The sequence below is a fragment of the Zeus faber genome (assembly GCF_960531495.2).
Source record: "Zeus faber genome assembly, chromosome: 15".
NCBI lineage: Eukaryota > Metazoa > Chordata > Actinopteri > Zeiformes > Zeidae > Zeus > Zeus faber.
In genome coordinates, this window is record NC_137194.1 from 25594798 (window position 1) to 25620531 (window position 25734).

Sequence of the window (25734 nt, forward strand, 5' to 3'; positions counted from 1 at the left end):
TTATATACATTGTGTAATATTTTCTCAAATATTTATGAACCTTTCAAACTCAAAACCTTGCCAACTACAAAAACTACAAGTAATGTGGTCATATCATTAGAAACTTAAAAAGGAATAAGGTATGGGTGAAAAACAACATGCATGTGTAACTAGGGTTTATCTTGTTCAGGGGATATACCTGCGTTGTCTGAATTTACATCTGTCCCACAACAGCAAGACTCGCCATCTCGCACATTTCTAAAATCGCCAGGAGCAGCCAAATAGGTTCACAAAACCTTTCCTGAAGGAAAATGAGATTTTTCCAGATTTGTGTTCCATTGTGGGTTTTTTCTTTATCCGTCAAGATATTTTCAACACCGAGTTTGATATATAAATAGTAGAAAAATATTTAACCGTGGAGTTATATATTCCAGTTAGATTACATGGGGAAACGCAGTTGCCTTACCGAAACGCTGAACAGCACTAAACAACGCCAATCGTTCATTTCCTTTAAAGCGAGGGTCCAGGTGAAGATCATTCATCCATATTCCATGTGATATGAAGTCACAATGTGAAACCGTTTTGATAGAATTCAACATTTATATTGTAGTACTTTTACACACACTGAGCCATTGTTGTGAAACAGTGAAGAAGAAGAAGAAGAAGCCTTCGCCTCACGCACCTACCTCATTTCCGTAAACAGACGGTTAAAGCGCAACATGGGGGTGTTTCGGTCTCACTTGTCTGTGAAAATTTTCTTCTCTGTATCGTCATGGATTACGTGAAGCGGGTGGCGGATGCTCTGAATCATATTTCGGACCTTAATCCGACCAGTGCGGTAGATCCAGGTCAGTGTTAGCAGCGCCTACTGGACTTCATTTTCCACGATCATAGTCAGTTCTCCGACGACGACGCGGAGAACGACAGCGATGCTGAATCTGATATTACTACAGACTTGGAGAACTTTTAAAACAGCGGATTTCAAACTTAATGTGAGCATGAAACGGAATATTTTCAAGAACCACCAGGAGACTGACGATACGTCCATTGTTGTTACAACGGAAAAGTAGATGACGTGATGAAGTCCGTTGAGGTTGGTGACATATTTTCAGATTTCAGATTTTCTGAGACTCATAATATAGATGGACTGTACATGTTGTTGTGTTGTTCGTACTTTTAAACTCTAAAATAATTCCACTTTTAAAAACCATGTTTATTCTTACTGTTAAATAAAAGCTTTTTTAAAAAACAAAATTAGTTGTGTGTTGTTGAGCTGTTTGTGATTGGCCCATTCAGCAGCATGTTAAGTCGCCATGAGGCTTTGTTTGTCCGCCAACCCCATTTGCATTCTGGGAGCTGGCTGAATGACCCTGGTGTGGGTAAAACTTTGGAGGTGATGATCTCAGAAACACGGTTTGCCACACCCTTGTCATTAACAAGTCATAGTTTTAAAAAGATTTGCTTGATTTGCACAAGTGACACCTTGTTTGGAAGCTCCGATTCTCCACTTTCAAATGATGCAAAAAAAACAACAACTCGAAAGCCACCAGATCACCCTATAGTACGCGGTGGGTCACAGATGTAATTTTCAAATCCCTGAATTATATGTTAGGCAGTTGTAAGTGGTGCCCCCTGTTGACCCCTCTAAAAGTACCTGTCCAGAGCTGTCCAGAACAGTTGAAGTTCTTTCGGTAGCTCTTCTAATTACTGGGATAAAGGGATTCAAAGGTGACCTCTGGGCAGGGTTCAAAGGTCAATATCTCAGTTTAGGGTCTACTGAAATCTCTTAACTTACATATGTTAACCTAGACGATGACACCTTTCAAAAAATGGGATTGGTTTTGTTCTACAGCAAAGTTAAAGAAATCCAACACTGCCATTGCAGTGGGTTTTTCTTTTTTACTTTGAAACTTTGTTGAGGAGGATTAGAGGAATGGAGTCGAGGAGGAGGGGTATAGAAGGAGGAGGAGAGGAGGAGTTGAGGAAGAGGAGGAGGACAGGAGGAGTAGAGATAGAGGAGGAGGAGAGGAGTCGAGGTAGAGGAGAAGGAGAGGAGGAGAGAAGTAGAGTAGAGGTAGAGGAGGAGGAGGAGTAGAGGAGGAGGAGTAGAGGAGGAGTAGAGGTAGATTGTATAACATTAGGAGCGTAGCCCCTCTGGGGCAGAGCCTCCTCACATAGAACGCCTTCACACACTGCTGCTGTGACGTTTCACTGGTATACTTTGTTCTGATTGGACCACAGATTTTGGGTGCAAGGTTACCAATGAGATCTTTCCTGCACGGCTTAAAATAAGCGCTGCAGAGCGGCGTGGTTACTTCCTAGTTGTTTGTATCAAGCCAAAAGCTGAAACCATGTCTGGAAGAGGCAAACAGGGCGGAAAAGCCAGAGCTAAGGCCAAGACTCGCTCATCTCGTGCCGGTCTCCAGTTCCCAGTCGGTCGTGTCCACAGGCTGCTGCGCAAAGGCAACTATGCCCGGAGAGTCGGTGCTGGTGCTCCGGTCTACCTGGCGGCCGTGCTGGAGTATCTGACCGCTGAGATCCTGGAGTTGGCCGGAAACGCTGCCCGCGACAACAAGAAGACACGGATCATCCCCCGTCACCTGCAGCTGGCCGTCCGCAACGACGAGGAGCTCAACAAGCTGCTGGGCGGAGTGACCATCGCTCAGGGCGGCGTGTTGCCCAACATCCAGGCTGTTCTCCTGCCCAAGAAAACTGAGAAGGCCACCAAAGCAAAATAATCACATTTTGCTCAACAATCCAAAGGCTCTTTTAAGAGCCACCCACGACTTTGTTGAGAGTAACTCTTATCCTCCATCCAATCTCATTCTTTTCATTATTACTGCTGCTGAATATAGTTAGTGGTGTCGTTAGATAACCTCATTATACTGTTTTATTTTGTGGGAGTCTGAATGTTCGATGGAAATATTGAATTCAAATATTTATTTTTCCAAATGAAAAGGTGGTTTGTTTGTTTCACATATTGTCAATAGTCTATTAAATCTGAACAGATATATTCTCATCCAATAAGTATTTTTTAAAGACACATTGATTTCCGGCATGACAATTATTCCAGAAAACACTTTTGATATTTATGGAGCAACCAACATGTTTAAACTACAGGGATAACAATTCAACTCATAGATTTTGTGATTTATTCATCTGCTTGGATACATATCCAAAACTGCTGACTTCCACTGCTCTTCTAAAAAATGATAAATCTCTTTATTCATTTGTTAATGTCATTTTAATTCTGATGGAGTCATTAAGATGTCATCTGTCATTTTTATAATTATCGCTGTTAAAATGCTTTACATTCTGATTGAAGTTTGATACACTGTGTGTATGTGGTGTCATAATGACACATTATTTTATATTTTGTGGTATTTAGAGTCCAACCTGAAGGACAGGAGAACTGTTTAATGTTGTGTAATGCTCTTTGTACTTCAGACGTACACGACAGATTAGTCACTGAAACCCGCGCAATTTTGAATTCTGGCGCGTGATGACGAAACAATATGTGCAAGACTTGCACCACGGACTAGTGTGCTCTCCTCTACGTCCGCAGGAAAGCTGTAAATGAACAGGCTGACACAAGAAGTTGTTATAGCTTGTTTCGACTCGATCTGCAAACATGAGCGGTCGTGGCAAAGGAGGAAAGGGACTGGGCAAAGGAGGCGCCAAGCGTCACCGCAAGGTTCTCCGTGATAACATCCAGGGAATCACCAAACCCGCTATCCGCCGTCTGGCTCGTCGTGGCGGTGTGAAGCGTATCTCCGGTCTGATCTACGAGGAGACCCGTGGTGTTCTCAAGGTGTTCCTGGAGAACGTGATCCGTGATGCCGTCACCTACACTGAGCACGCCAAGAGAAAGACCGTCACCGCCATGGATGTGGTCTATGCCCTGAAGAGGCAGGGCCGCACTCTGTACGGTTTTGGAGGTTAATTGCTCTAACAACTGAATTAAACAAAGGCCCTTTTCAGGGCCACACAAACCTCCTCAAAGGAGCCTGACCCCTTGTGTAAACGATGTGTGATTTTCTTACCTAATGTACATAAACCCTTTGCTGCAACTGCTTTGGGTGGTGTACATATAAATACAAACTTCTCCATGTCACTGTATATATTGACAAATTGCTTTTGATGTTAAATTCAACTCACAAATACATACTTAAATGTTGTATTCCAACATAAGAATTTCCAAGAGGAAAACACAGGCTCAACGGAAAGTGTTTAATGTACATCATTTTGTTTAAAGGTTTATATTTTATCCATGAATTACATATAGCTGATACACCTACACACACTATTAAAATGAACAGGCAGAACATGCACAGCAGCACACGTTGCAGAAAACAGTGAGATTGTAAGCTACACACGAAAAGAACAAATTTAACTTCTGACAAACAGTTATAAATATTGGTGACAGATCAACGGAACAATGGTATTGAATCTTTGTGTTTCTGTAAGAAATAAATCCGTTAGAATAGATCCCATCTGGTCTCTAATGTGTCGAGGAAAATGAATAGTATATTATAGTATGATATTAAGTATATTATGAGAGTGTGATCCATATACACGAGAATGGTCGTAACATTGGTGTTGCAAATAACCAGGAAATGGTTAAATCCAAGCACATCTGTTTTCAACCGCCAATCTGCCCCTTCTATTTGTTTTCTGTTTGAAAACTAGTGGCACGTGCCACGCGTCTTGCAAGCACTGGCCAATGAAATTCAGGGAGTCACAGAGGCTGCTTTGCATGAGAGGGTTATATAGAGCTGAGCTTTTTTTTGGTGTTGTGCGTTGCTGCATGATCATCATGCCTGAACTCGCCCAAGAAGGGCTCCAAGAAAGCTGTTTCCAAGACTGCTGTCAAGGGTGGAAAGAAGCGCAAAAAGACCAGGAGAGAGAGCTACGCCATCTACGTGTACAAAGTGCTGAAGCAGGTCCACCCCGACACCGGGATCTCCTCCAGGGCCATGATAGTCATGAACTCGTTCGTCAACGACATCTTCGAGCGCATCGCCAGTGAGGCCTCTCGAAGGCTCACTACAACAAGCGTTCCACCATCACCTCCAGGGAGATCCAGACCTCCGTCCGCCTGCTGCTCCCCGGGGAGCTGGCCAAGCACGCCGTGTCTGAGGGTACCAAGGCCGTCACCAAGTACACAAGCTCCAAGTAACCACAGCCTGTAGCGCTGAACCAACGGTCCTTTTCAGAACCACCCAACATGTCATAGAAGGAGTGATCTCCACATCATTCTACTATTATTCTCCTGTTACATTGTATGTTCTATCTTTCCCCACTGAACAACACTTGAAATTCCACTTCAGGGGATACATTTAGTACTTATCTCATTTGATGTTACTATACAGACAGGGCACCATATGCAGAGTTATAAAATACACATTTTATTTCACATTATACAACAGACACATCTAATTTTTAAATAATGTTCTACCTACCTGATCTGCTTTTACCTTCTTGGTTGTATAAATGGTCAATGTTTAAGATTCGATCTGTTTTGATAGATGTAATGGCTTTAAGTTATTTATTACATCATATTACATCAAGAAATGTTAAATAACATGAAAGTAGAAAGTCAGAATTATCAAATGCCCAACCGCAAAACCTATAAACTACCAGAATAATATTATATTATATTATAATATTAATTCAATGAAGTTTTCAACTGCATCACATCAGAGTATTGCTTGAGAGTGTGATGGGTCAATATACAAAGGATGGGAATGAATGAATTATGGTTTAGTCCCAGAAGCCAGTGCAGACCACAGCAGAGGAAACACACTGAGATTAGTGTCATAGTCACAACAATAAATCAATAATAAAAGTAGGACAGCAGCTCCTGCACAGCGAGCTGCAGCAGGAAGTGGTTGCACCTTGCCTGGCCCACACGACAAGATTTTTCAAATCTTAACCAATGTGAAAAATGTGAGAGACCCCACACAAAAAATATCATGATACATTTAACAGTTTTGTTCCTATAGCGTGTGCAGAGCCACAATGTGCCCATACAGCACACCACACACAAACAGATTCCTTCACCAACAACAAGAGTCCTAATATCATGAAGCCCTACAAGTTCATTACACGCAGGTGTGGCTATGTGAGGTTACCAGAGTCCCAACTCTCAAAACCGGAACCCTCATGTGACCAAACGTGACTTCAGAGTAAACAAACATAGTGGATGACGGGCTAGAACTAGCAGTGCTATTTTTTTGCACATTTGTTTTACAGAAAATCCAAAAGGAAAAATTTGAAACAGTGGGTGAAGTCATGGAGACGGCGTAAACATTGACTGTACATGTTGCAACTCCAGTTTTATGCTTCGCAGCGTTCGTATTTTCTGCCATGGCTGCTGTTTTGTTGAGAACTTCTGTTTCATTCAGCGTGGCCTCAAATTGGCTATCGGTCTTTCCCACGTGACATTCCACAGATCCCTCCTCCTCGCCGCATGTTTAATAGTCAAGTAAAGTCACTTCATATATAAAGCGCATTTCATACCAGGGTACACAATGCGCTTTAAATGAACTACAATCAAAAAAAGAACATAGTTGTCAGCTGGTCAATTCAAAAGAATGCCCCTGAAACAACAGGAAAAACAAAAGCAGCAGCAACAACCACAAAAACAGCGACAAAAGCAACTACAACCGCAGTAGCAACAGCAGCAGCAACAGCAGCAGCAACAGAAACAACAACAACAGCAGCAGCAACAGCAACACCAGCAGCAACAACAAGAAAAACAACAGCAAAAACAGCAACAGCAGCAACAGCAGCAGCAAGAACAGAAATAACAACAGCAGTAGCAACAACAGACACAGCAGCAGCAATAGCAGAAGCTACAGAAACAACAACAACAGAAGCAGCAACAACAACAGCAACAGCAACGATAACAACCACAGCAACAACCACAGCAACAAAAACAGCAGCAGCAGCAACAGAAACAACAACTGAAACAGCAGCAGCACAGAAACAACAGAAACACCAAAAGAAAAAGCAGCAACATCTACAGTAGAAAGAACAGAAACAGCAGCAGAAACAACAGCAGCAGCAAATGAGACAACAACAGAAACAACATCCACAGCAGCATTAACAGAAACAACAATACCAGCAGCAACAACAAAAACAACTACAGCAACAGCAGCAACAACAACAGCAACAACTAGCGCTAGCCACACCAAAGTCCTGCTTCCCAAAAAACAGTTATCCAAAAAACAGTTCAGGCGAGGGTGAAAGCTAGGAAATAGTAACGAAATCACAGTGCGAACAATCCGAAATCCGTAATCCAAAATCAGGTAAAGTTGGGAAACTTATGATTTGTGTTAGGATGGACTTCGGAGCAGAAGTGAAAAACTGGTAACATGCCTCACACTACAGGATAATCTGACACGATAATCTTTAGAACAATGAAAAAATCTGAACTTTGCTCACAATTGTCTGAAGGGGGGAATCGGCCCAAAGTGGGCTTTGTTATCTTGTAGTGTGAACCCCGTGACGTAGCTGATCCTAAAGGTTGTGACGAGGGTCTCCAACACACAGCCCAGGGGTGGAAGGGGGTCCCACATGCCTGTAGGTACACATAGTACTCGCACAGAACTCACACAGCGGAGGAAGTACTCAAACCTTTTACTTCATTAAAAGAACAAATACCCTGAGACGAAGGTAGAAGTACCACATTGGCATTTGTACTTCAGTAGAAATATACAAGTTCTTGCTCTTAGATGTACTTCAAGTATTAAAAGTAAAAGTACTTGTTTTATCCGGTGTCCTGATGTAACAGAGTCTATAATACTTCATATAGTAACACGACTGTGTCAGAAATGAAAAAAATATATACATTTGCTTTGAAATGCCGTGAAGTTAAAGTCAAGTCTGAAACGAAATATACTGCGATACTAATATAATATACTATAATACTAAGTAAGTACAGATACTTGTACAATTCATATGGATGGTTAGGGGTGGGAAGGGAAATGTGTCTGAGGTTGCAGATTTTATTTTTATTTCTTATTCTTTTTCAATAATTATTATTTCTCCTTGTTTCTAAACACATCTTAGTTTTCTTTGTTTATATTTAAAATAACAGGCACACTTTTTTATTTGAGTATTGTTTGTGGTTTTTCATGCAGTTTAAAACAGAAGCCGTGAAACCGTCAGAACGTCTGGAAAATATGATGCTTCTTCTCAATGAAAACATTGAAGATAAAAAAGAATGTTCCAACAATATTCAAGCATTAGAATGACATTTATTTACAACGACAAATTAGGAATTAAACAATCAATAATTTACAATTACACTTCACAAGACAAAACTATCATTGCTTTGGTCTGTTCAGCCTTTTAGAAGCCAGCTGGTTGGAGTGCTGTAAAACATGTAATTCTGTTTAGAAAAATGGAGAACTGATGTCATCACATCCAAAGTTTAACATTTCACATATTCTTTGGGAAGTTTCTGAGAGCAACTCCTAATTAGTTTGTTAGTTTCTTTGTTTGCTCCAAAGATCACTCTGTATACACCTCCATTCAAACGTACACCCTTGTACACTCCTCTGTGTACTACCCCCTTGTACACACCGCTCCCCCTTCCCCCTCTTACTCCCCCATCCCCAACTGGGTTCCTCCACACCAACCCTCTGACGCTGACACCTATGATGACGACTCCCACGTGTCATTTGCTATTTTTCCATTTGCTTGGATTTTATCCCACACAAGTTTTGACGTGGTGTATTGAATCTCCTTGAATTTATATGTTTGTTGTGTGTAGGTTTATGACAGGAGTGCTTTCTTTTATTGTGTTAATTTCTGTGTTATTTTTGTTGTATTCATATGTTTATATGAATCAAATAAACTGTTCGTCTCAGAGCGCTGCTCCCGAGTACGTCTCTCATCCGACCCTTGTACAAGCAAAACCAACGTCTGTCTGCCTCTTTATTTAAAACCACCGACTGACAAACTGAGGATTAAAGCAACCCTTTAATTTGTGGAACAGCGTTACCTGAGAATCAGCCAGTTTTAACTACATATGGAGCGGGTACGCTTCACCGAGGCCACCATGTTTCTACAGTAGCCCAGACGAGACAATCCACACACTGGCTCTAGAGAGGGACGTTCGCAAGTTTCCTGACCACCCTCTCTTCCACGGAGGCCGCCATGTTGCACCGCCATGTTGCACCACCATGGGGAGGGATGTTCAGTTGGGCTGAACAATTTGGGAAAATACTGTAATTGCCATTTCTTTGGACCAATATTGCGATCACGATTTAGTATAGAAATTCTTTAAGTTCCTTATGTTTTGCATTATTCACTAAACACAAGCAATAAATCATTCTATATTAAAAGCAACACAACACTGGATACAGTCAACATATAAACTGCTCTTTCCTGTAGACCAGGCCCACGTGTTATGATCAGATGAGATGAATTGATGCATGAACTGATGAATAACATATCTATATCTAACTATTGGATTGTAAAAAGAAAAACATTCAAACACAGGAGAAGATTGACTGATTGAATTAACTTCAGGCTTGTAATCGTTTGAATCTGAAAATGAAAATTCCCCAAAAATGTTTCAGCAGAAATGTAGCACCGGTCTCACTGGGGGGCAGGGTGGAGATTTGGCTCCCAGACCAGGAAAGAACACCAGGAAGGAGAGCTATGGCATCTATGTGCACAAAGTGCTGAAGCAGGTCCACCCTGACACCGAGATCTCCTCCAAGGCCATGGTCATGAACTTGTTTGTCAACGACACCTTAGAAGGCATCGCCGGTGAGGCCTCTCACCTAGTGCACGACAACAAGGGTTCCACCATCACCTCCAGGAAGAGCCAGACCTCCGTCCGCCTGCTGCTCCCCGGGGAGCTGGCCAAGCACGCCGTGTCTGAGGGCTCCAAGGCCGTCACTAGGTACACCAAATCTGAGTAATTCAAATTGTCAGCTTCTCAAACCAAAGGTCCTTTTCAGGACCACCCACATTGTAACAGAAGCATTATTCCAGGGACACCCAATCCTGTTATTCAGGGACAACTACTATACAAAGGTTACATGTTGAACTATTGAATTGGCTCAAGTTAATCAGATTAACTGCTTTCATAATTATTTACATTATCATTGAGCAGAAACTTTTGAATGTTTTTTTTTTGCTCCTTGAACTGAGAGACTTGGATATATATTTATGTCAATGAAAGTCTAAATAAATGTCTCACGATCATTGCTATTCACGCTACAAAGCGTCAAGATGCACTTGTATCTTTGAGCCACTTGATGGCAGCAAATGAACTAATTGGCCGGAGAGCTGCAGTAAGGATAATCATATCAAACTCATCAAATGACAAGTTACAAGATGTTTGGGCAGCTTTTTACTAATGAGACCATTTAGCAATTCAATTTGTACGTGTGTTTTGGGGTGAAACTAAAACATGATTTCTGCAGGAAGAAAAAAGTACAATATACAAATATTAGTATAGCATACATTAGTATAGCAAACTTCATAAACCAGGGCAATTCAAAGTGTTATACATTTGGCACAAAAGACATTATATGAAAGCAAAGACAAATCTAAGCTGGAAAGAAATAATTATATCACAGAGATGAAGGGTTCATTTGAAACATGTCTACCCGGGTGCATTCATTTTCTATTTTCAAGTCAACCAGCTCAAATTGACGGCTCCAAAAAAAAAAGTACATGTCAAGTTTACTTATATAGATCTTAATCACAGTACAGTGTCCAAGTGCTTCACATTTACACTTTGCACAGGGACTGTGAAATACACATCTACTGCCATAACTTTGACAGGAAGAGGCCACGTGGCCAGTTGTAGTTCCAGTTTTCCTGGACCTTATTCAGTTTTTCAATATGTTTTTCAATGTTGTCGTCCAATGTTCATGTTTTTGTGTAAATGTTGTTTGTTTCTATGTTTATTTGTCTCACCGAGGTCATTCTCCCCCTCTAGAGTAGTGATCAGTTGTTTAAAGACCCAAACATGATAAATAGTTCTCCAAAGAGGGGGGTTGGTGGTGGCTCTCCATAACCAAAACTGTGTTTTTGTCATTCTACAGGTCGTCCACAGGACAGAGTTGTTGCAGCAGTTCTTGATGATTTAAGAATTAATAAAGAGTTGCATTGCAGGTTGAGAACTTGAACTCCACTTGCAGACTAACTCTGTCCTAGATGCGTTGGCATACAAATAGCCTGTGTTGAATGCCCAGCATGCTGACAGCAATGTTAAAAAAAATAATAATAATAAATGAAATGAAATTAAAAAAAAATAATAATAATAAAAATAAAAAAAAGAAATAAATACCACTCTGAACTATAAGCAGACATTGGAAATTATAATATATACGTTACTTCACGATATACTACGCTATGCATATGGACTTTGTTTTCCTGCCTTCAGTGATACTGAACTTCTTATGTCTGTCCTTTTATTCTTTTATTACTGAATCTTTCTATTTATTATCCTGTTTTAACCTTTCTTTTGCAGAGTGCTGCTCCGTATCTACAGGTTCTACACAGGAATCAGGATTTTATGCTCAGTACTTAATCAGATAAATCAAGTCATTTGGATGAGGATAAGGATATTTTGATTATCATTCCACAACATGTTATACATGAAAGGGAAGGAAATAAAGTACTCAGGTCCCGGTACAGGTATAACAAGAAAAAAAACAAGAAAAAAAGCACACAGTTATATGAGGCTTTGTGTGGGTTTCAATTCCTTAAAGAACATAGAAACAAGTTATATATTATGAGGATTAAAGAAATTACATGTATTCTATTTATTTAGTGAATCTCACACAGTACACGTATTTTATTGCACCATAAATTCTAGTTACAAAATGGTTCACACTCGTAAAATAGATCAACATATACTAGTTGTATGTTCAAGCACCTTGCAGTATGTGTTGTATTATCATGTAGAGTGAGAAACCTGCTAATTACACATGATACATATAGTAATCTGTAAAAGATCAAATCATATTGTAATAACTCCTCCTTTCATTTCCTGTTCATGCAATTTATATTTGACCAAATATGGTCATACCTGTGGAACAGGTCTTCCAGGTTAGCAGCTTCATGCTTGGATCAAACTGTCTTTGTAAAGTGTTTCCCTTGTTTCTATTTCTGTTCTTTCTGTTCATTTAAAATCATATTTCATTCATTCATGTATTTTTGTTTTACTTCTTCACAGTATTCAAACAGACACAAAGCCTCATCTACATCATCCGATGAAGTATGAGAAGATGATTTAGCAGCACATCCTGCTTCATATGTGGGCCACATGTAAATAGTGAACAGCACTTTGCAGAAAAGAAGACAAAGTTGAAGCAGAATAATTCAAATGAGAATGATTCACTATTAAAAGAAGAACTTGGACACACACAACAAGTTGGGTCTCACTGCAGGCAGGGAAACTACAAACTCAACATGGCCGTAAAACCAATAAAGTTCAATCATTATCAATGAAACAAAAGAATCATTTTATTTTGGTACAAACATGTAATGTATGAGATTGAGTGAAACAACAGAATAAATGTCATTTGTTTAGTCCTAGAAAGAGTTGTTCATTCGTTGTCTGGGGCGGTTTCAACATGTGTGTTTACCAGTGGCTTTAAAAGTCATTTTACACACGAGCTACAACATATAAGGACAAGTTTTACTTTGAATGCTTTGTCAAACATCTTCAGTGTCTCTGCAAAGCCTTTTTAGTAACTCACCAATGACTTTTCTTCAAATAAAAGACAATTGACGAAGGAAATGCGTTTGGAGTAAATCCTTCGTCACGGAGAAACAGCGATGATTTGAGAATCCGGGGGAAACGCTCCCGGCCTCGACGCCAAAAAGACCTTGTATTTATAGGTGAACATGTTGACTTGTTGTTTATTTCAACAACAATTATTACTATTGTTCTTCTGAGAAGACTTTATCAGGAAAACACGCAGGAGAAAACACAACGTGGTACCACGGAGAGACTCCGCTGGTAGAGTCTGTGCGGTTCTCATGGTGCGTTTAAGTCCAGCCCATTTCCTCGTTTCAAACACTCCGTTCAGTCACTGTTGCGGAAATCGCACCAGAGACCCGAGGAAAGAATGGCAGAAGCGGCTCCAGCAGCAGAAGCGGTGACGGTCACCGCAGCCGCTCCGCCGGCCAAGACGGCGAAGAAGATGATGAAGAAGGCACCGCCAGCGAAAAGGGCGGCGGCAGGACCCAGCGTCCGTGAGCTCATCCGCCAGGTTTTGTCCGAGTCCCTGGATCGCAAAGGGATGTCTGCTCCTGCCATCAAGAAAGCGCTGACTGGCCGCGGATACGACATGCAAGGAAGAAACTCTCGCGTCAATAATGTGATCAAGGCCATGGTGGGCAGCGGCATTCTGCTTCAGAAGACGGGACTCGGCGCTTCAGGCACTTTCAAACTCAACGAGACGCAGAGAAAGAAGCCCGAGAAGAAGCCAGCCACGAAGAAAGCAGCCGCCAAAACCCCTGCCACCAAGAAGCCAGCCACCAAGAAAGCAGCCACCAAGAAGCCAGCCACCAAGAAGCCAGCCACCAAGAAAGCAGCCACCAAGAAGCCAGCCACCAAGAAGCCAGCCACCAAGAAAGCAGCCACCAAGAAGCCAGCCACCAAGAAAGCAGCCACCAAGAAGCCAGCCACCAAGAAGCCAGCCACCAAGAAAGCAGCCGCTAAGAAACCGCTCGCTAAGAAAGGTGTCGCTAAGAAACCTGCCGCCAAGAAACCTGCCGCTAAAAAGGTCGGTGCCGCCAACAAAGCTGAAGTCAAGAAAACTGCTAAGAAGTCCCCGAAGAAAGTCACCAAGGCAGTGGTCAGGTCAGCCAAGAAGCCTGCTGTGGCCCAGAAAGCAAACAAGTCTCCTAAGAGCAAAGCAGCGAAGCTCAAGAAGGCAGGCAAGAAGTAACTCTGCTGCCTTCACCCCAACGACCCCAAACGGCTCTTTTAAGAGCCACACACAATGTCTCACAGAGCTGCTCCTTATCAAATCCTTTCCCCTATTCTTTATGTTATCTAATCATAGTGTTATGGTGCCGTACCATAAGCAATGACAGTATCTTACTACTCTATAATAATTATTACATAAACAAGCAGTGTATGTAATGCACATAAAATTTTTCTAAATGCATTTATTCATATTTGACATCTAGACATGTATGCATGCATACATACACACATGCATACATAGACGCATACATACATACATACATACATACATACATACATACATACATACATACACACATGCATACATACATACATACAGACATACATACATACATACATACAAACATATTTGGATCTATTTGCTATTTTGTCTACATATATTTTTCTGATTCAGATTATATGGTTATGAAGTAGTAATTATTTATATTTTTATACTTATATTTATTATATATATTTGCCCTTTTATAATTTCGCTTAACAGGAACAATTATCTTGAATGTTGATCCTAAGTTCCTGGTTATCTCAAATGTATTCCTTCAAACTTCTAGTAACATGTCATAAACACGCAGCACTTTTCAAATCAACAGTCAATACTTGAACCATTACGTCAGAAAAATATTCAGAGGTTCCTCGCGCTCAAAAGGCGCAGGTTTGTTTTGAATTCCTGACGTCCAATCGACACTCGCGCACGCCTCACTTGGACCAATCAGCGTTGAGCAGCTCTCCGCACTGTCTATATAAGCTCAGTCCTCCCAGTCTACTTCAGCACAACTCCTCATCCAGCATGGCTAGAACCAAGCAGACCGCCCGTAAATCCACCGGAGGAAAAGCTCCCAGGAAGCAGCTGGCTACCAAAGCTGCGCGTAAGAGCGCCCCTGCCACCGGCGGAGTGAAGAAGCCTCACCGCTACAGGCCCGGTACCGTGGCTCTGAGAGAGATCCGTCGTTACCAGAAATCCACCGAGCTGCTGATCCGCAAGCTGCCCTTCCAGCGCCTGGTGAGAGAGATCGCTCAGGACTTCAAGACCGACCTGCGCTTCCAGAGCTCCGCTGTCATGGCTCTCCAGGAGGCCAGCGAGGCTTACCTGGTCGGTCTGTTCGAGGACACCAACCTGTGCGCAATCCACGCCAAGCGAGTCACCATCATGCCCAAGGACATCCAGCTGGCCCGCCGCATCCGCGGAGAGCGTGCTTGAAGCCACCGCTCAACAGTCCCCAAAAGGCTCTTTTCAGAGCCACCACACGCTCCGTTAAAGACATTGTTGCCTTACAACATCATATCAAATATCTGCTTTATACATCCGTGTGCCCAATCACTCCTAGGTACTTAACCCCTCATGAAATTCTACAACAACCAATAAATCTATCTATCTATCTATCCATCTATCTATCTATCTATCTATTATCTATTATCTATTATCTATCTATATATCTGTCTAGCTGTCTGTCTGTCTGTCTATTATTACTGATGTTGAATATAGTTAAAGGGAGTATGGATTTTATAATGGAAACATTTTTCTTTTAATTCAAATATGTATGTTTTTTTCCAAATTAAACAAAATGACACAAGAAGTTGTTGTAGCTTGTTTCGACTTGATCTGCAAACATGAGCGGTCGTGGCAAAGGAGGAAAGACCGTCACCGCCATGGATGTGGTCTATGCCCTGAAGAGGCAGGGCCGCACTCTGTACAGTTTCGGAGGTTAATTGCTCTAACAACTGAATTAAACAAAAGCCCTTTTCAGGGCCACACAAACCTCCTCAAAGGAGCCTGACCCCTTGTGTAAATGATGTGTGATTTTCTTACCTAATGTTCATCAACCCTTTGCTGCAACTGCTTTGGGTGGTGTACATATAAATACAAACTGCTCCATGTCAGTGTATATATTGACAAAGGGCTTTTGATGTAAAATTCAACTCACAAATACTTACATACATGTTGTATTACAACATATTTATTCCAAAGATGAACACACAGATGCAAAAAAAAGTGTTTAATGTCCGTTGCAGAAAACAGTGAGATTGTAAGCACCCCACGAGAAGAACAAATATGACTTCCGACAAACAGTTCGCTAAATATTGGTGACGGAATAACAGAACAATAGTGGACAAATAAAGGAGCCCCTTATTAGGGACTCTTTGTGTTTGTGTCAGAGATACATCAGTTAGAATAGATCCAATCTGGTTTCTCATGTGTTGCAGAAAATGAATAGTGTATTATAGCATTATTATTAAGTATGTTATGAAAGTGTGATGCATCTACACTAGAATGCTCGTAACATTGGTGTTGTAAATAACCAGGAAATGGTCAAATCCAAGCATATCTGTTTTCAACCGCCAATCTGTCTCTTCTATTTGTCAGTTTGAAAACTAATGGTGCCATGTGTCATGTAAGCACTGGCCAATGAAATTCAGGGAGTCACAGTGGCTGCTTTGCACGAGAGTGTTATACAGTATAGTAAGCAGCACCGCCCCTGAGCTTTTTACAAGTGTTGTGTGTTGCTGCATGATTGTCATGCCTGAACTCGCCGCCAAGTCCGCGCCCAAGAAGCGCTCCAAGAAAGCCGTGGCCAAGGCCGCCCTCAAGGGCGGAAAGAAGCGCAGAAAGACCAGGAAGGAGAGCTACGCCATCTACGTGTACAAAGTGCTGAAGCAGGTCCACCCCGACACTGGGATCTCCTCCAAGGCCATGGTAGTCATGAACTCGTTTGTCACGACATCTTCGAGCGCATCGCCGGTGAGACCTCTCGCCTGGCTCACTACAACAAGCGTTCCACCATCACCTCAAGGGAGATCCAGACCTGGCCAAGCACCCCGTGTCCGAGGGCACAAAGGCCGTCACCAAGTACACAAGCTCCAAGTAACCACAGCCTGAAGCGCTGAACCAAAGGTCCTTTTCAGGACCACCCAACATGTCATAGAAGGAGTGATCTCTACATCATTCTGCTATTATCAGTTCATTCTAATAATGCTGAACACTTGAATGTCATCTTCTAGGGGATAAATTAAGTAGTTCTCTAATTCAACCATATGCAAAGTCATAACATACACATCTTATTTCACATTATGCACCAGACAAATCTAATTTTAAATAATGTTCTGCCTCGCTGATCTGCTTTTACCTTCTTGTTTGTATAAATGGTCATTGTTTTATATTTTATCTGTTTAACTAGATGTACATGGCATTGAGTTCTTAAGAAAGTGTTTTAAGAATAAAATGCATTATATATTGTATCATATTTCAGAAAGAAATGTTAAATAATTTTAAAGTAAGAAGTCAGAATATCCAAATTCCCAAGCAGAACACCTACGTATACACTTCCAGAATAAGTATTAATTTCATTAAGTATTCAACTGCATCACACTAAGAAACTGCTTAAGAGTGTGATGGGTGAATGTACAAAGGATGTGAATGAATGAATTATGGTTAGTTCCAGCAGACAGTACAGACCACAGCAGAGGAAACACATGGAAATTAGTGTCGTAGTCACAACAATAAATCAATAAAAACAGTTGGACATCTCCCATTCCGTCAAAGTTTTTTCTTAAGCAGTCTTAATTCTTCATTATTAGCAGTATTACCAATATTACTGTTGCAATTACAATTATTACAATTATTACATTATCCTAATTATTGTATCATCAGTCATATTGTTATTACTGTAAAGTACTGCATGGTATTTTCCCTACTATGCTGCAATTCAAGTCTATAGATATACTTACACAATATGGATGTACACATATTCATTGCACCAGCATGTTTACTAGTACTATCACAGATGAATTACTATACTATGTTTTAATCTGTACATTACTTTAGTGTAACTACCACCTGCCTGTATTGGGCTCACTAGTTAAAATATTTCACACACTATATGTAGATTGTGTTAATATGTGTAATATATGCACACACACAATATATGTGTACAGCTATTGTTTTAACCTCTTGTGACCTGCACTGTTTTTTTTTTACCTAAATTTCACCAAGAACAACGAATTTTGGAGTCAGTGTCACACGTTTTTCCAAATTTATTTGAATGGTGAGATTATCTTTGACTTTCGAGATACTTTCGAGCAAATAAGTAAACTAAAACTAATCTGATAAAAGTACGCCACTGCGGAGAGGTGTGGGGTGCATGGATGGTTTGAAATGTCATTTTATAAAGAAATAAAAACAGGATACTGGTTTCACTTTTCTCTATTTATAGGTCTATTAAATTGAAGGTTGGGCAAGAATAGAGATAAAGAGTCAGACCCTCAGCATGAATTTCATTCATAAATACAATTTAACTGGATATAATTCTCATAGTTTTCGCGCACGGCTGAAAATTTAATGTACCCATCAGCCAGTGCGGTCAACATTTCCATGGTAACAGCGAGCTGCATCAATCAGAGATGTTACACTTCGGGTTGTAGGTAGTGTGGTGCTTTACATCGCAAATAAAACATGTTTTCTTTACAACAAGGTCAAAATCATACAGACTTGTAGCTTCTACAGGAGAAAAAAAAAATTATTATATACATTGTGTAATATTTTCTCAAATATTTATGAACCTTTCAAACTCAAAACCTTGCCAACTACAAAAACTACAAGTAAGGTGGTCATATCATTAGAAACTTAAAAAGGAAAATAAGGTATGGGTGAAAAACAACATGCATGTGTAACTAGGGTTTATCTTGTTCAGGGGATATATCTGCGTTGTCTGAATTTACATCTGTCCCACAACAGCAAGACTCGCCATCTCGCACATTTCTAAAATCGCCAGGAGCAGCCAAATAGGTTCACAAAACCTTTCCTGAAGGAAAATGAGATTTTTCCAGATTCGTGTTCCATTGTGGGTTTTTTCTTTATCTGTCAAGATATTTTCAACACCGAGTTTGATATATAAATAGTAGAAAAATATTTAACCGTGGAGTTATATATTCCAGTTAGATTACATGGGGAAACGCAGTTGCCTTACCGAAACGCTGAACAGCACTAAACAACGCCAATCGTTCATTTCCTTTAAAGCGAGGGTCCAGGTGAAGATCATTCATCCATATTCCATGTGATATGAAGTCACAATGTGAAACCGTTTTGATAGAATTCAACATTTATATTGTAGTACTTTTACACACACTGAGCCATTGTTGTGAAACAGTGAAGAAGAAGAAGAAGAAGTCTTCACCTCACGCACCTACCTCATTTCCGTAAACAGACGGTTAAAGCGCAACATGGGGTTGTTTCGGTCTCACTTGTCTGTGAAAATTTTCTTCTCTGTATCGTCATGGATTACGTGAAGCGGGTGGCGGATGCTCTGAATCATATTTCGGACCTTAATCCGACCAGTGCGGTAGATCCAGGTCAGTGTTAGCAGCGCCTACTGGACTTCATTTTCCACGATCATAGTCAGTTCTCCGACGACGACGCGGAGAACGACAGCGATGCTGAATCTGATATTACTACAGACTTGGAGAACTTTTAAAACAGCGGATTTCAAACTTAATGTGAGCATGAAACGGAATATTTTCAAGAACCACCAGGAGACTGACGATACGTCCATTGTTGTTACAACGGAAAAGTAGATGACGTGATGAAGTCCGTTGAGGTTGGTGACATATTTTCAGATTTCAGATTTTCTGAGACTCATAATATAGATAGACTCTACATGTTGTTGTGTTGTTCGTACTTTTAAACTCTAAAATAATTCCACTTTTAAAAACCATGTTTATTCTTACTGTTAAATAAAAGCTTTTTTAAAAAACAAAATTAGTTGTGTGTTGTTGAGCTGTTTGTGATTGGCCCATTCAGCAGCATGTTAAGTCGCCATGAGGCTTTGTTTGTCCGCCAACCCCATTTGCATTCTGGGAGCTGGCTGAATGACCCTGGTGTGGGTAAAACTTTGGAGGTGATGATCTCAGAAACACGGTTTGCCACACCCTTGTCATTAACAAGTCATAGTTTTAAAAAGATTTGCTTGATTTGCACAAGTGACACCTTGTTTGGAAGCTCCGATTCTCCACTTTCAAATGATGCAAAAAAAACAACAACTCGAAAGCCACCAGATCACCCTATAGTATGCAGTGGGTCACAGATGTAATTTTCAAATCCCTGAATTATATGTTAGGCAGCTGTAAGTGGTGCCCCCTGTTGACCCCTCTAAAAGTACCTGTCCAGAGCTGTCCAGAACAGTTGAAGTTCTTTCGGTAGCTCTTCTAATTACTGGGATATAGGGATTCAAAGGTGACCTCTGGGCAGGGTTCAAAGGTTAATATCTCAGTTTAGGGTCTACTGAAGTCTCTTAACTTACATATGTTAACCTAGACGATGACACCTTTCAAAAAATGGGATTGGTTTTGTTCTACAGCAAAGTTAAAGAAATCCAACACTGCCATTGCAGTGGGTTTTTCTTTTTTACTTTGAAACTTTGTAGAGGAGGATTAGAGGAATGGAGTCGAGGAGGAGGGGTATAGAAGGAGGAGGAGAGGAGGAGTTGAGGAAGAGGAGGAGGACAGGAGGAGTAGAGATAGAGGAGGAGGAGAGGAGTCGAGGTAGAGGAGAAGGAGAGGAGGAGAGAAGTAGAGTAGAGGTAGAGGAGGAGGAGGAGTAGAGGAGGAGGAGTAGAGGAGGAGTAGAGGTAGATTGTATAACATTAGGAGCGTAGCCCTTCTGGGGCAGAGCCTCCTTACATAGAACGCCTTCACACACTGCTGCTGTGACGTTTCACTGGTATACTTTGTTCTGATTGGACCACAGATTTCGGGTGCAAGGTTACCAATGAGATCTTTCCCGCACGGCTTAAAATAAGCGCTGCAGAGCGGCGTGGTTACTTCCTAGTTGTTTGTATCAAGCCAAAAGCTGAAACCATGTCTGGAAGAGGCAAACAGGGCGGAAAAGCCAGAGCTAAGGCCAAGACTCGCTCATCTCGTGCCGGTCTCCAGTTCCCAGTCGGTCGTGTCCACAGGCTGCTGCGCAAAGGCAACTATGCCCGGAGAGTCGGTGCTGGTGCTCCGGTCTACCTGGCGGCCGTGCTGGAGTATCTGACCGCTGAGATCCTGGAGTTGGCCGGAAACGCTGCCCGCGACAACAAGAAGACACGGATCATCCCCCGTCACCTGCAGCTGGCCGTCCGCAACGACGAGGAGCTCAACAAGCTGCTGGGCGGAGTGACCATCGCTCAGGGCGGCGTGTTGCCCAACATCCAGGCTGTTCTCCTGCCCAAGAAAACTGAGAAGGCCACCAAAGCAAAATAATCACATTTTGCTCAACAATCCAAAGGCTCTTTTAAGAGCCACCCACGACTTTGTTGAGAGTAACTCTTATCCTCCATCCAATCTCATTCTTTTCATTATTACTGCTGCTGAATATAGTTAGTGGTGTCGTTAGATAACCTCATTATACTGTTTTATTTTGTGGGAGTCTGAATGTTCGATGGAAATATTGAATTCAAATATTTATTTTTCCAAATGAAAAGGTGGTTTGTTTGTTTCACATATTGTCAATAGTCTATTAAATCTGAACAGATATATTCTCATCCAATAAGTATTTTTTAAAGACACATTGATTTCCGGCATGACAATTATTCCAGAAAACACTTTTGATATTTATGGAGCAACCAACATGTTTAAACTACAGGGATAACAATTCAACTCATAGATTTTGTGATTTATTCATCTGCTTGGATACATATCCCAAACTGCTGACTTCCACTGCTCTTCTAAAAAATGATAAATCTCTTTATTCATTTGTTAATGTTATTTTAATTCTGATGGAGTCATTAAGATGTCATCTGTCATTTTTATAATTATGGCTGTTAAAATGCTTTACATTCTGATTGAAGTTTGATACACTGTGTGTATGTGGTGTCATAATGACACATTATTTTATATTTTGTGGTATTTAGAGTCCAACCTGAAGGACAGGAGAACTGTTTAATGTTGTGTAATGCTCTTTGTACTTCAGACGTACACGACAGCTTAGTCACTGAAACCCGCGCAATTTTGAATTCTGGCGCGTGATGACGAAACAATATGTGCAAGACTTGCACCACGGACTAGTGTGCTCTCCTCTACGTCCGCAGGAAAGCTGTAAATGAACAGGCTGACACAAGAAGTTGTTATAGCTTGTTTCGACTCGATCTGCAAACATGAGCGGTCGTGGCAAAGGAGGAAAGGGACTGGGCAAAGGAGGCGCCAAGCGTCACCGCAAGGTTCTCCGTGATAACATCCAGGGAATCACCAAACCCGCTATCCGCCGTCTGGCTCGTCGTGGCGGTGTGAAGCGTATCTCCGGTCTGATCTACGAGGAGACCCGTGGTGTTCTCAAGGTGTTCCTGGAGAACGTGATCCGTGATGCCGTCACCTACACTGAGCACGCCAAGAGAAAGACCGTCACCGCCATGGATGTGGTCTATGCCCTGAAGAGGCAGGGCCGCACTCTGTACGGTTTTGGAGGTTAATTGCTCTAACAACTGAATTAAACAAAGGCCCTTTTCAGGGCCACACAAACCTCCTCAAAGGAGCCTGACCCCTTGTGTAAATGATGTGTGATTTTCTTACCTAATGTTCATAAACCCTTTGCTGCAACTGCTTTGGGTGGTGTACATATAAATACAAACTTCTCCATGCCACTGTATATATTGACAAATGGCTTTTGATGTTAAATTCAACTCACAAATACATACTTAAATGTTGTATAACAACATAAGAATTTCCAAGAGGAAAACACAGGCTCAATGGAAAGTGTTTAATGCACATAATTTTGTTTAAAGGTTTATATTTTATCCATGAATTACATATAGCTGATACACCTACACGCACTATTAAAATGAACAGGCAGAACATGCACAGCAGCACACGTTGCAGAAAACAATGAGATTGTAAGCTACACACGAAAAGAACAAATATAACTTCTGACAAACAGTTATAAATATTGGTGACAGAAGAATGGAACTATGGTATTGAATCTTTGTGTTTCTGTAAGAAATAAATCCGTTAGAATAGATCCCATCTGGTCTCAAATGTGTTGCAGAAAATGAATAGCATATTATAGTATGATATTAAGTATATTATGAAAGTGTGATGCATATACATGAGAATGGTCGTAACATTGGTGTGGCAAATAACCAGGGAACGGTTAAATCCAAGCACATCTGTTTTCAACCGCCAATCTGCCTCTTCTATTTGTTTTCTGTTTGAAAACTAGTGGCACGTGCCACGTGTGTTGCAAGCACTGGCCAATGAAATTCAGGGAGTCACAGAGGCTGATATGCATTAGACTGTGATATAGAGCAGCACCGCCCCTGAGCTTTTCATTAGTGTTGTGTGTTGCTGCATGATCATCATGCCTGAACTCGCCGCCAAGTCAGCGCCCAAGAAGGGCTCCAAGAAAGCTGTTTCCAAGACTGCTATCAAGGGTGGAAAGAAGCGCAAAAAGACCAGGAAGGAGAGCTACGCCATCTACGTGTACAAAGTGCTGAAGCAGGTCCACCCCGACACCGGGACTCCTCCAAGGCCATGGTAGTCATGAACTCGTTCGTCAACGACATCTTCGAGCGCATCGCTAGTGAGGCCTCTCGCCTGGCTCACTACAACAAGCGTTCCACCATCACCTCCAGGGAGATCCAGACCGCCGTCCGCCTGCTGCTCCCCGGGGAGCTGGCCAAGCACGCCGTGTCTGAGGGAACCAAGGCCGTCACCAAGTACACCAGCTCCAAGTAACCACAGCCTGTAGCGCTGAACCAACGGTCCTTTTCAGGACCACCCAACATGTCATAGAAGGAGTGATCTCCACATCATTCTATTATCAGTTCATTCTATTAATGCCGTCACTGCTATTAATATTACTTCCATGCTGCTACTTTGCACAAACACAGCAACACTTTTCTCCTGCATTTGTTTTAAATATTTATATGCCTTGCGTTTGAGCCGCTTTTCATTACATAATAATAAAATGTTTACTGTTTGATTGCTTACTGTAAGCCCATGTGTATATAATCTATATATTATTATTTAATGTACATTCTCCTGTTACATTGTACATTTTATCTTTCCCCACTGAAAACACTTGAATTTCCACTTCAGGGGATAAATTAAGTACTTATCTCATTTGATGTTACTATACAGACAGGGCACCATATGCAGAGTTATAACATGCACATTTTATTTCACATCGTAAACCAGACACGTCTAATTTTAAATAATGTTCTACCTACCTGATCTGCATTTACCTTCTTGTTTGTATAAATGGTCAATGTTTAAGATTTGATCTGTTTTGATAGATGTGATGGCTTTCAGTTATTTATTACATCATATTACATCAAGAAATGTTAAATAATATGAACGTAGAAAGTCAGAATTATCAAATGCCCAAACGCAAAACTTATAAACTACCTGGATAACTAAAGTATTAATTCAATGAAGTATTCAACTGCATCACATCAGAATATTGCTTGAGAGTGTGATGGGTCAATGGACAAAGGATGTGAATGAATGAATTATGGTTTAGTTCCAGAAGCCAGTGCAGACCACAGCAGAGGAAACACACTGAGATTAGTGTCGTAGCCACAACAACAAATCAATAATAACAGTTGGACAGTGTGCGATCGAGGGCTCCATCCCTTCGCGTCCCTTCTTTCCAAAACCTTTTACATTCCCTTCATCTTCCATTCAGTTAAAATATTTCTTAAGCAGTTTTAATGATACATTGTTAACTTTTATTACAATTAGAACTATACCTGAGCAGCGTGCAACAGCGGCTGAGGTAGGACAGCAGCTCCTGCACAGCGAGCTGCAGCAGGAAGTGGTTGCACCTTGCCCGGCCCACACGACAAGATTTTTCAAATATTAACCAATGTTAAAAATGTGAGAGACCCCACACAAAACAACACATCATGATACATTTAACAGTTTTGTTCCTATTGTATGTGAAGATATATTTTGATTATCATTCCAGGACATGTTATACATGAAAGGGAAGGAAATAAAGTACTCAGGTCCCGGTACAGGTAATAACAATAATAAAACCAAGAAAAAAAAGCACACAGTTATATGAGGCTTTGTGTGGGTTTCAATTCCTTAAAGAACATAGAAACAAGTTATATATTATGAGGAGTAAAGAAATTACATGTATTCTGTTTATTTGGTGAATCTCTCACAGTACACGTATTTTATTGCACCATAAATTCTAGTTACAAATTGGTTCACACTCGTAATATAGATCGACATATACTAGTTGTATGTTCAAGCACCTTGCAGTATGTGTTGTATTATCATGTAGAGTGAGAAACCTGCTAATTACACATGATACATATAGTAATCTGTAAAAGATCAAATCATATTGTAATAACTCCTCCTTTCATTTCCTGTTCATGCAATTTATATTTGACCAAATATGGTCATACCTGTGGAACAGGTCTTCCAGGTTAGCAGCTTCATGCTTGGATCAAACTGTCTTTGTAAAGTGTTTCCCTTGTTTCTATTTCTGTTCTTTCTGTTCATTTAAAATCATATTTCATTCATTCATGTATTTTTGTTTTACTTCTTCACAGTATTCAAACAGACACAAAGCCTCATCTACATCATCCGATGAAGTATGAGAAGATGATTTAGCAGCACATCCTGCTTCATATGTGGGCCACATGTAAATAGTGAACAGCACTTTGCAGAAAAGAAGACAAAGTTGAAGCAGAATAATTCAAATGAGAATGATTCACTATTAAAAGAAGAACTTGGACACACACAACAAGTTGGGTCTCACTGCAGGCAGGGAAACTACAAACTCAACATGGCCGTAAAACCAATAA

At 41.0% G+C, this 25734-nt stretch overlaps 7 protein-coding genes and 2 pseudogenes across 9 annotated transcripts; all 9 read left to right on the plus strand.

Annotated features, from left to right (window-relative positions):
• Positions 1-2330: 2330 nt before the first annotated feature.
• Positions 2331-3015, plus strand: LOC307241624 (histone H2A; the record flags this gene model as incomplete). The annotated part of the gene is made up of 1 exon (XM_080015810.1): positions 2331-3015. The coding sequence occupies one exon, from the start codon at positions 2331-2333 to the stop codon at positions 2715-2717; it is 387 nt and encodes a 128-aa protein (XP_079871936.1). The 3' UTR covers positions 2718-3015.
• A 595-nt stretch (positions 3016-3610) lies between these two features.
• LOC307240934 (histone H4) lies at positions 3611-3922 on the plus strand (the record flags this gene model as incomplete). Its single annotated transcript, XM_080014850.1, has 1 exon — positions 3611-3922. One exon carries the CDS (start codon positions 3611-3613, stop codon positions 3920-3922), a length of 312 nt encoding a protein of 103 aa, XP_079870976.1.
• A 638-nt stretch (positions 3923-4560) lies between these two features.
• LOC307241289 (histone H2B 1/2-like) lies at positions 4561-5158 on the plus strand (annotated as a pseudogene). Its single transcript has 2 exons — positions 4561-4566; positions 4815-5158. The product of its transcript is annotated as a histone H2B 1/2-like (transcript).
• Positions 5159-9563: 4405 nt separating this feature from the next.
• On the plus strand, positions 9564-9920 carry LOC307241290 (histone H2B 1/2-like; the record flags this gene model as incomplete). Its single annotated transcript, XM_080015329.1, has 1 exon — positions 9564-9920. One exon carries the CDS (start codon positions 9564-9566, stop codon positions 9918-9920), a length of 357 nt encoding a protein of 118 aa, XP_079871455.1.
• A 4691-nt stretch (positions 9921-14611) lies between these two features.
• Positions 14612-15301, plus strand: LOC307241663 (histone H3.2). The gene has a single exon (XM_080015858.1). It carries the CDS (start codon positions 14739-14741, stop codon positions 15147-15149), a length of 411 nt encoding a protein of 136 aa, XP_079871984.1. The 5' UTR covers positions 14612-14738; the 3' UTR covers positions 15150-15301.
• A 1156-nt stretch (positions 15302-16457) lies between these two features.
• On the plus strand, positions 16458-16815 carry LOC307241291 (histone H2B 1/2-like; the record flags this gene model as incomplete). The annotated part of the gene is made up of 2 exons (XM_080015330.1): positions 16458-16643; positions 16741-16815. 2 exons carry the CDS (start codon positions 16458-16460, stop codon positions 16813-16815), a joined length of 261 nt encoding a protein of 86 aa, XP_079871456.1.
• Positions 16816-20797: 3982 nt separating this feature from the next.
• Positions 20798-21428, plus strand: LOC307241788 (histone H2A; the record flags this gene model as incomplete). Its single annotated transcript, XM_080016013.1, has 1 exon — positions 20798-21428. The coding sequence occupies one exon, from the start codon at positions 20798-20800 to the stop codon at positions 21182-21184; it is 387 nt and encodes a 128-aa protein (XP_079872139.1). The 3' UTR covers positions 21185-21428.
• Positions 21429-22077: 649 nt separating this feature from the next.
• On the plus strand, positions 22078-22389 carry LOC307240974 (histone H4; the record flags this gene model as incomplete). The annotated part of the gene is made up of 1 exon (XM_080014904.1): positions 22078-22389. One exon carries the CDS (start codon positions 22078-22080, stop codon positions 22387-22389), a length of 312 nt encoding a protein of 103 aa, XP_079871030.1.
• An 884-nt stretch (positions 22390-23273) lies between these two features.
• LOC307241621 (histone H2B 1/2-like) lies at positions 23274-23650 on the plus strand (annotated as a pseudogene). The gene has a single exon. The product of its transcript is annotated as a histone H2B 1/2-like (transcript).
• The last annotated feature ends 2084 nt before the right edge of the window (positions 23651-25734 follow it).